Source organism: Pteropus medius, unplaced genomic scaffold, assembly GCF_902729225.1.
Source record: "Pteropus medius unplaced genomic scaffold, Ma_sr-lr_union100, whole genome shotgun sequence".
Taxonomy (NCBI): Eukaryota; Metazoa; Chordata; class Mammalia; order Chiroptera; family Pteropodidae; genus Pteropus; species Pteropus medius.
Genome location: NW_024345600.1, coordinates 4,570,025 through 4,581,395, shown reverse-complemented (window position 1 = coordinate 4,581,395; position 11,371 = coordinate 4,570,025). Strand labels below are relative to the sequence as shown.

General features: G+C 33.6%; 1 protein-coding gene across 1 annotated transcript in view; it reads right to left on the bottom strand.

The window, feature by feature from the left end:
* Window positions 1-2,722: 2,722 nt before the first annotated feature.
* The window catches only part of CLEC4E (C-type lectin domain family 4 member E), a 64,229-nt gene continuing 55,580 nt past the window's right edge, over window positions 2,723-11,371 (bottom strand). The window contains exons 2-7 of the mRNA XM_039874322.1: window positions 8,204-8,484; window positions 7,193-7,285; window positions 6,488-6,577; window positions 5,349-5,500; window positions 4,593-4,708; window positions 2,723-3,030 (exon numbers count right to left, since the gene is read on the bottom strand). Coding sequence (XP_039730256.1) covers window positions 2,841-3,030; window positions 4,593-4,708; window positions 5,349-5,500; window positions 6,488-6,577; window positions 7,193-7,285; window positions 8,204-8,240 — 678 coding nt within the window. The 5' untranslated portion in view covers window positions 8,241-8,484 and the 3' untranslated portion in view covers window positions 2,723-2,840. The remainder of the gene's footprint in view (window positions 3,031-4,592; window positions 4,709-5,348; window positions 5,501-6,487; window positions 6,578-7,192; window positions 7,286-8,203; window positions 8,485-11,371) is intronic.

Genomic DNA, 11,371 nt, shown 5'->3' with positions numbered 1-11,371 from the left:
CATGTGAACTATGACTTTTCTATCTGGTCCTCTAACTTGGGCTCAGACACCCATGCTTCTCAAATTAGCTTAGCCTTTCACACTTTGGGCTGGTCTGCCCCTCTACCAGGAGGTACTCTGGAATCCAGTGAGGCTCTGACATCTTTACTACACTTTCCACCCCCATCCTTCCTGTTACACAGAATCACCCTGGTCAGGCTCTAAATTCCTTTGGGGGTAATTATGCACCCCTCCCCCGCACGTACACACAGGTAAAAACTAACTTACTTCGCATCATTTGATGAATGACTTTAGGACTGTATTTTTAGGGAAGGAAATGGGGGCAGGGAGAAAGGGTTGGGAAAAAGAGAAAAGAGAAGAGCAAGAACATTTTACATGATTCTTTTTATTTTTCCTTTACTTCAGAGTGTCTTCTTAGGAAATAATTTTATGTGGTAACCTATAAAGCCTAAAAACTTCTTGAAGTACCAGAATTTTAAAATTTCACTTCAATTTTTCATTTGTTAAATTCAAGCAAAATTAAATTTAATATTTTTAAAAGTATCATCTGTCGTATGATTCCTTTCTGAATTTGTATGTGTGTGTGTGTGTGCATACATACACAGTAGTCCCTCCTTATCCACAGGGATACTTAACAAGATGTCTACGACTGTGGATAGTACCAAACCCTATGGTTTTTTTTTTTTATATACATACATAATTTTTCACTTAAAAAACACTTTATGGCTTCTCTGGTATATCCGAATTGCCAGCATCACTACTCTCATGCTTTAGGGCCCTTATTAAGTAAAATAAGGGTGCCTTGAACACAAACACTGGGATATCATGACAGTCTGATCTGATAACCTAGACAGATGCTAAGTGAGTAATAGGTAGGTAGTGTATGCAGCTTGGAGATTCTGGACAAAGGAATAATTCATGTTCTGAAAGGGAGAGAGCGGAATGGCTCAAGATTTCATTATGCTACACAGGACAGCGAACAATTTAAAACTTATGAACTATTTCTGAAATTTTCCATATAATATTTTTGGACTGTGGTTGACTATAGGTAACTGAAACCACAAAAAACAAAACCTCATGTAAAGGGGGGATATATATTATATATAATATTCATCTTCCACCCCTTTGTCTTTCTATTCTTCCATCTGCAAAATATAGAAAATGCATTTTCTATATTTTTGAAGTCATAGAAAGTTTTCTGGGGTGATGTTCAATCAATTAATGTTCATGATAATTACTTCTGCAACTTAGGATTTTCATTTTTATATAATTTTCTCTGTAAAAATGTTAATAATGAATATATATAATTTTTATAAAATGTAGTAGAGTGATTTGTCTTTTAAAAATATTGGGGGCCCAAATAGTAATATTTAAATCTTAACAGTGATTTATTTTGGAAATATGGTGAAGATAACTGGAACTTAAATTATTTGTCTGGAAAATTCTTGTTTGAGAAGCAGATCATGCAGTTGAAACTGTTTTAAAATACACAAATACTTAAGTACTAGGAAATCCAGAAAGTTAAAAAATAAAAGTATAATTACTCATCCATACTCCCAAGACTAAATCTGTAGCAATTGTTTATTTTCTTACCAAACTTTGAAGACAAAGTTTGCACAACTTAAATTATAAATGTGGTGAAACAATATACACTGATATTTTCATATGTCTTTCAATACTGAAATAAACTTTAAAGTAAATTATAGCTACCTACATGGAAACAATGATGAACAAAAACATCTTCATATGTCTTTCAATGTTTTCTCATTGATGTTTATGATTTGAATAAAGGGAATTAGAAAATTGAAAATATATGTATTGAATTAGTTTTAAGTTGGATGACTTTTGGTTTAAAGGCATATTAATTTCAAAACCACAGATTGTCACCTATGCCTAAGAGAAATAAACGTTTGTAAAGAAAGTCAGTATTTTATATTTACTTGTTCAGTTGAATTTTCCCATTCAATAATTACACATTAATTCCAATGTATGAATTTTGAGGGTTTCTTATGGTGCTGTGTGCAAGAAACATGGTTATAAAAGCTGCCATGTTGCCTACATATTCTTGAATAACCTTATCAGTATTGATAGAATAAATGGATAGGCTTGAGACAGAGAAGTGTAAAGCTGAATGTTCTCTTAAGATAATTCAACTACTGGATTCTAGCCCTGACTGAGCAATAGATACAAATTCAGCTAAGATCCAGTTAGTCAGTGAAAAAGAACAGAAAAAAAAGGGAGTTCCCTGGATGAGTAGGCATCTCTTTGGAGCTAAAGATTAGCATGCCCTTTCCCTGAGGGCCTTTGGCCAGAAAGTCCATACCAGTCTTTTGAGCAGGAATGTTTTATGATTGAAGAAATTTCTTATTCATTATACAATACATATTGAGGAAATACACTTGGGCAGGGGGTAAAAATAGTATGAAATCGAGAAGAAAACATAAACTTTTCAGGAGCTAGAAATAAGAGAATTTGACACAGAGCATGAATTCAGGACATTGTTCAAAGGAACTTTCCAAAATCCTCTTTATTGAACTCTGTACTTACTCTGTGTCCTTGTATTTTCATATAAATGCTCAAAAATGAAGCAAATTTACCAAAAGGAGCATTCTTTTCTTCTCACAACATTTGCTAGAAAATTGCTTGGAAAATTCTGAGATGTTCCGAGACTAATATAAAGAAAAACACACTTCAGTCAGTATCATGAATTATAACAGTACTTATTTTTATTTATATCAAAGCAGCAAACACTGATGAAATCCTTATGAAGTATAATGCACGCTTTTCTCATGTTATAGTTGTGGCTGTGTTCACACTCTTGTTCCTCCTCATTTACACATTTAAGTTGTGCCTTCTTCTCTTAGAGATTTTTCTTTGTTCAAAATATTATTTTCTGGCATTTCACAAATCCAAAACATATTGAAGAAACAGGGCACATCATTCCAATTTTGCCTAGGATTTGAAGAGTCTCGTATGGTGGCACAGTCCTCCACTGTAGCTATATTGTTGGGCTCCCCTATATCCCAGAAGCTGAAAGAAAAGGACATGGATTTTAAATCTCAGCTACAAGAGATAAAGTGACTGAATATACTAGGCAAATTATATTTGTGTTATTTAACTTAGCAAAAATTTCATGAGGCAGGTATTATAACCTCCATTGTATTGATGAAGAAAAGGAATCTCAAAAAAAGCTAAACCATTTGTCTAAATCATAGTTTGTGAGTAGTGAAGCTGAACTGGATCTATTCTGTCATGCTCCCCCATACAGTTAGACCCAGAATGAGAAGTTATGGGAACTAATGTCCCGACTGATTTGTTTGTTTGTTTGTTTGTTTTTGCACTCATACCTTGCAGTAACGTAGGTGCACACTTCAACAGTGTTACCATGCCATAGTAAAGCAACATACAGCCGCTGTGGAAAACAGTATGGAGGGTCCACAAAACATTAAGAATAGAATTACCACATAGCCCAGAAATCTCTCTTCTGGGTATCTACCCCTAAAATTTGAAAACATGTATCTATAAAGATATATGCACCTCAATGTTCATTGCAATACTATTCATGGTGGCCAAGACATGGAAGAAAACAAAGTGTCCTTCGATAGATGATTGGATAAAGATGTGTACATATGTACAATGGAATATTACTCAGCCATAAGAAAAGATGAAATACTGCCATTTGTGACAACATGGGTGGATCTTGAGGTTATCGTGCTAAGCGAAATAAGTCAGACAAAAAGTTGAGAACCATATGATTTCACTCATATGTGGGATATAAAACTGAAAGCAACAAACGAAGAAGACAAACAAAAACTCATAGACACAAACAACAATTTAGTAGTTACCAGAGAGAAAAGGAGACAAGGGTGAGGTAAATAAGGGTAAAGGGAATCAAATATATGGTGACAGAAGGAGATTGGACTTTGGATGGTAAACACACAATGCAATGTACAGATGATGTATTATTGAATCGTATACTTGAAATCTATATAATTTTAATAACTTTTATTAAAAAATAAAGTATTAGAGCATGTAGGCTATACTGTCAGAGCTAATTAACACCTCCTGACCCTTAATTTTCTTAAAGGCTAAGTGAAGAATAATATTGATGTATCTCAGAAAGGTGTAACTTAAGTTAAATGAAAAATGAAGGAGATGAAAACTTTGAAAACTCCTAAATGCTGTGCTTTAATGCTATAAAGCCATTATTAAGGAGATTATCAAGGGAATTCCCTTTTTTACTCCATAAGAATCTTGTCTTTTTGAAATCACTGTTTTTGTTTCATTTACTACAGTTTGGGGGCATACGACTCTGAATTCCACTTTTTGTGTCTGCTGCCTTTCCAAAGAATTAGTCTTCAATTCTAATCCTCTTTTCATTTTCATCTGTTTCCCCTTTATTCATGAAATAGTCTTAGGAAATGAGAGCGGTAGAGCCTCATGCTTCTCTTTTCTCTTCTTGCATCTAATATTACCAACGATGGACCTAAGTATATCTCACAGAACATAAGGAGCTTCTGAGAACTCCCTTCAACAATGGTTTAACTTTAAGATGTGGGTAGTATTAAATTCTTCTACAAGAAAGAAATTACCTTAGAGACTTGATTAAAGGTGTGCCATCTACCCATTTCCACTGATTCTCAACAACCTGGTCTGTCAGCCCAATATAAAACTCTCTCTTTTCAGGTTTTGCATGGAAAAGGAATTCCTGATGGAAGATACACAATAAAAAAAATAGGACATCAATTATTTCAATAATGAACAAATGTTGAAGATAATTGTCATTAGAAGACATAAAGTAGGATCTGGACTAAAAATGACAGATAAACAGCCCTGAAATATTAAGATCATGAGGGATTATCTTCTGATTTTTTTTAATAAAAATACACAAAACATAAAATTAAACCAACAAAAAAAAAAACCTTCAACAGTGGAGTTTCTCAACAACACATTCAAAGTTTATCTACTATTATTTGTAGCAAAATCACTGCATAGATTAGCACAAAACATTATTAACCACAGCTTAAAAGTAATGGACAATATTTGCTTTCTCTTTTTCATATAGGTTTATAAACATAATCGTCATTCCAAATTGGACTCCCAACCTCTTTTTTCCCCTGCCTCACTAAAAAGGAACTAGAATTGAAATTTATTTTTTCTTAAGCTATTCTAGTAATGAAAATAAATTCAAGTAGGTATTCACTTACAGAAAAAGTAATAGCATCCGTTCAGCACATTCATTTAAAAAATATTAATAGTGGTCCAAACACTGTGCGCATGTATGGGAAAAGGCATAGACCGTATGAAGAATGTTATAGTGACGCCGGGGGAGGCTGTACTTCAACTACCTGCTCCTCCTGTGTGTTGATAACCACCAGATGAGCTCTCATGTTTGAGCAGTTTTTTAAACTTGCTGTCCAGGACATGGTGTCAGTAGAAAAGAAATAGCAGCTAGATTGAAAATGTACCCAGTTTAAGGGACAACAATTCTTGACTGAACCTAAGAGGAGAGAAGTTTCCATGAGAGTCCCACATGAACTAAGTAAGAAAACAAAAGTTTTCCTCATGAAGTCCATTATTTACAGTCAGAAGCCTTGGAACCCCTTGCTCACTCCCCCTCCCTCGGAACCCCACATCTTACTATCTAAGACTTTAGATAATTCCTATGTCAATAAACATGAAACAGCAATTTCTTGTCTTTTGAGACATAATCTTTATTTTATAGGTATACCAGTAAATGTAACCATATATACAATCTATCTCAGTTATGCTATTGATATAGAACCCTGTTACATGTTTTTAGACTGCCAAGGTCAAAGGAAGTTATGCCTTTTATCTGAGTGACCTCTAAGCAATCATCTTTCATGTTGCCCAAGCAATGTACCCTCAACAATATCTCCAAACTGGTTCTACAGATGAGATAAATTTCTTAGAATTATAGAAATTAAGCCTTAAAATTTTATTAAAACCAAACGGTCCAATCTCTCTTAAAGTAATGGTGAGGAAATTATAGCCCAGAGAAGGACATCATTTTCTAGTGTCATACGGCATTTTTCTAAACAAGTTTTAGAACAGGACTATAGATGAGTATAGAAAGTATATTTCTGAGTTTTTCTGAATTCCCTATTCTACATATTTTTTTCCTTCACTCCATTTTGGAAACAGGTGATGAATGAGAAAAAGTGCAGTCTGGGGATAACACCTTCCACTTTTAGATTTACTGTTTAGACACATACCTCAAAATTATTTTAAAAGTTTGCTATAATGCCCCTAAGCTTTCTCACCCCAATGCTAATTGCATTTCCAAAGGTCTATTTCTGTCTTCTTAATCAACTTCTTATCATTCTCTTATAGCAGAGACAAGATTTTACATTTTGTTTTTGAAAAACAGGATCTACTCCACTACTTTACTTATCTCCAAATCAATCTAGAAGCCAGAAAATGTTGATATATAAATTTTGATGTTCAAATTTAAGGACTGTTATACCTGATCCATCATTGTAGCAGGAGAGTTCCATGAAATCGTCATGTGGCTGAAAGTTTATCTCACCACAGAGTTGAAAGATGTGATATGTCACTGTAAGGAGAGGGGCATAGTTAATGTTTATTACTTTTTAAATAAGAAAATAAATTTTATCATTTTTGTACTTATAACAAAAGTGCCAACAATTATTACGATATTTTCTTACTATCTACTTTTCCTTCTGCATGGAGAGGCACTGAGATTTACTTAAAGACAGAAGAGGGAATTCATATTTTATGGTTTTCCCAATTTATGAAGAAGAATGTACTTTATTTCAGGCCCAAAGGCCTAGAGAAAACAAATGTGTTTGCATTCTTTCTTATGCCAAGTCCAACCCTCTCTATCCTTCCTTCCAAAAAATGATTTGTTATGTCTCTGGCTATGATCTCATAGAAAGGTTTTCACTAATGATGGGAGTACCTAGGGGAGGACTCAAGGCCACCAAGGAGGTGAAAAATGTTTATCATGAAAAATGTGTCAGAAGTCAATGAAATTTGGTCACAGCTCTATACTAGTTGAGGTTTCTGGCTTGAGGAAGAACCTGGAGGTAAATAGAGGAGAAAAGCGGAGTAGAAATATCCTTTGTGGGAGGAGAGAACACACAGGCAGCAAAGAAGAATTTACTCCAGATATTCTCCAAGGAGATTAAATTTGACTTTCAGAACTCACCAATACATCTGATGATAAAACAGGCACTGAGTAGTAGGATGGAGATCCCAGCAACAGTCCACAAGAACACTTGGGAAGAGAAGCATGCCCTCTCTGTAGAAAGATACAAATATGGTCAATCTTCCTTAAGTAAGCTATGAAAGAAATCTAAGTAATTCTTCTTCAGTCTTGCTTATTTCCTTCTACTTGCATTATCTATATTGAGTAATTTTTGAACTTCAGCATGTATCAGAATTATTTGGAGGGCTTATTAAAAAACATACTACAGAGCCTCACATCCAGAGTTAAGAATTGACTAATGTAATATTGTATGCCAATTGTAATTGAAAAATAAAAAATACATATATATATTTAAAAAAAAAAAAGAATTCAGTTGGAGCTGGTATGGAACCAACAAGTTACTAGTTGCTGCTGATACTGCTGGTCTGGGACCAAATTTTTAGAACCACTAGAGTGAATAATCCATTATTAATTTTAAGACTGATTCATTAAGTTGAACAGATGTGCAATTTTCCTTTCTAAGACTCAAAAATTTCCCCCTTCCTTGCCTACCTTTCTCCTTTTCTCCCTCCCACTCTCTCTGTTTTTCTTGTCTCTCTCCTGCTCTTCTTTTTAGTGTCTCATTTTCCAAGCCCTTTGTACATCAATCAGATAAAACACTGACAATCATCCAGTAGTTCTCCTCCTCCTTCCCAATACACATTTTTATAGACAAAGAACTGAGTTCCAGAGGAGTGAAGTGACTCGCCCAACCCGACACACTGAATTATAGAGAGGGCAGAAACAGCAGTCTGGTAGCTCTCCCTGAACTCAAGTCCAGCATCATTCCAGCATAACATACAGTCTTCTAATCACTTTTTTATTTTCCTCTTTTTCATTCTCTGTTTTTCTGTCCGTCTCTTTTCTTTTACTTTACTGCATATTTTTCTATTGTCCTGCCCTTTAACATACTTATCACCTCTTCCAAAAAAAGAAAATCTATGAAAGAAAAAGGAGAATCGCAAATTTTACCTGTGCATTGTGATGCAGATGATTTGGATGAATTCATTGTTTTTCTATTTCACTTTTTCCGCTCTCCCTCTTCCTCTCTCTTTCTCTCCTCAGTTTCTGAGTGTTTTGTTGGTAAGATTCAAGGAAAATAAACCTTGAAGAGTGAACACTTTATCTGTATTTCAGGAAGTTCGACACTGACATGAGAATATTGACTTCTTCTGTGGCTTTGCGTTCAGGTCAGGATTTCCTTTCTTGCATAAGGGATACAAGGGAGTTTCCTGGGCAACCAGCTGTCCTCACTCCAGGCAACGACAAAATGGGGAAAAGATGAAGTGGTAAGTATCAACAGAGGGAGGCTAATCATGGGGAAATATGAGAAACTTCAAAAATATTGTTTTATTTTGGTGGATAAAATTTCTCTGCTTTCTTCCAGGCCTAACTCATCCCTCAATATTTCCTTGACACTTGTGGAGCCCACCTCTGCACTCCAGATCTCACTTTCAATTATTACCACCACAGTTAACAAGTTCAATTGTTCACTGAAAAGGAGACAAACTCCAAACCTTCACAACACTTAACACAGAGTGGGGCACATAGCATATGTATTTATAATTTTGCAATGTGAATTTCTTTTCATCTTTTATGTTTTCTCTTCCTCCTTCATCTGCAGCTCTTGAACATTTTAGATTTGCGGATTTACATTCCCTTTATCAAAGCTCTGCTTACACCTGACATCCCCCTCTCAGTCTCCCTCTCAGCTTGATGTAGTTTGACTACTTTGAAACTCAGCCCAATTCCTTACATCTTAACACAGCTCCTGAAGGCTAGAGACTCAGTAGGTAGTTTAATCTTATTGTTATAAATATTTGGGGATTTTAGTTTTATACTGTAGCCTACATTAGGAGAAATGAATTAAATGTCAGAAGAAACAACTTCAGCTAAACATTGGAATATGCTTCTCCGGAAGGTTAATTAGATATGTTTCATCTCCTCCCTTAAAAATACTTAAGAATGAGATCAAACTAAACTCAGCTGATTTAAAGTCACAAGTGTCAGGAGGCATTGTTATGTATACATATGACCTGGTAACCCCCATGACTCATAGACTTTCTATGTGTTAGAAAATATCTGTTTTCAAAGAGACTTTTTATTGTTTCAATGTATTCTTCAATTTCCTGTGCATTCTCCATTCTACAGTTACATAGATTTGTTAAAGAATGTTTAAAAATTATGCATGTATATATTATAAAATATAAACATATTTAATATTTGTATTATCAGCAAGTGGCTTTTGATCAGTAAAAAGAGAAATTATCTAGTAGATGAATTATATGAATTATTAAGCAATGAATCATAATAACTAAAGTCATTTATTTATTATGATCAATCAGCAATAATTAATATTAATAAACAATTATGTTAAATTTATAAATGTGTAATTAACTAGATATTAATAATTAATAAACAATATTTTACCAGCCAAAATATGTGTATGTTTTTATCCTTTGTTTTATCACTTTTTCCCATATCATAAAAGTAATATTTTTATGGTTAATGATATGAGAAGAATGTGCCAAGTAAAAAAAAACCTCTCTTCTATCCTTAGTTCCCTTCTCTAAAGTCAACCACACTTAATGATTTCTTACATATACCTTGAGACATTTTCTAAGCTTATATAAGTACAGTTTGTATAACATTGTTTATCCATTTTTATGCAAATAAGATCATACCTTGCATGTTTTTTTTGTTTTGAAGATTACTTTTATATTCATCAATGTATTGGATATCTATATTCTTAATATTACGGTTTAAATTTTTTTATAATTTACATACCAGGCCCTTCTGAAAGACATTTAAATCATTTCTAGTTTTACTCCCCCTCTGACAAATGAGACATTGACTACCTTTATATATATTTGCAGGTGCACACTTTTTGGCTCCCTTAATCTCCACCTCTGAATTTCTGCCTGCTAATCTCTACTTCCCCTAATCTCTACCTCCTCTCCTTCGGGATATATAACAGATTGTCTTATTCTATGCCTCTTAAACTCTATTTATATTTTTTAATATCTAAAACTCTATTTTACATTTTTCATCAATGAGAAAAATTATGTTATTTATCTCCATAAATGCCTCTGGTTGAGACTCTTGACAAATTTAATATTTATTTCTAATAAAAACAGTAAAATTATTAATTGGCCATTTCTAAAGCCAATATCTAACTTAATAGGGAAACACTGCAATTTCTGCTAAAGCTCAAGAGTGAAGCAAGAATGCTCACTATTTCCATTACTATTTAACGCTGTATTAGAAGTAGGGGCCAATGCAATTTTTTTCAAAAAGAAAATAACTAGGAACATAACAATTAGAAAAAAAGATATAGAACTATATCTATTGGCAGATGATACAGTAATATACTTGGAAGATATATTAGATGATTCCAAGAGAATCAATGACACAAACAATAAAACAAGTTTAGTAAGGGAGTAGAATAGAAAATTAATATACAAAATCAACGTGTATACAAACAATAACCAGTTAGAAGATAATGGAAGAGAAAATCTCATTTACAATAGCAACAAATAAGATACAATTTCTAGGAATAAATGTTACAATATACGTGAAAAAAAAATATAAGAAAAACTTTAGCGCACCTCTGGAAGTAGACATAAGCAAATGGAAAGATAGCCCTAGTTTTAAGTGTCGATCTTCATAAAGTAAACAGAAATTTAGCACAATCTCAACACAACTAGCATAATTTTTCCCTTGAATAAAACAAATTGATTCTAAAGTTTATATTGCAAAAAACCTACTAGACTACATATGAATACCTAGAAAAGAAAAGACTTATGAATGAAAAATACTCCTTCCAGATAGTAAGACACATTATAACATCTCTGTATTTAAAACACTATGGTACTGGCACAAAAGTAGACATACAAATGAGTAGAATAAACAAAAATTCAGAAAGTAATACAAGTACATAAAATTGTAAAAATACTGTCTCAAAATGGCATTTTAAACAAATAATATTGGAACAATTAACTAGGCATTTTAACATAGGGAGGAGGCAAGAGAATTAAAAAATGTTAATCAAGCTACTTTCGGAGACTGCAATATGCTGATCAGCCCTGCAGCCAGGCCTGGAGGACACCTTCAGAACAAAGGAAGATTTCTACTGGGATT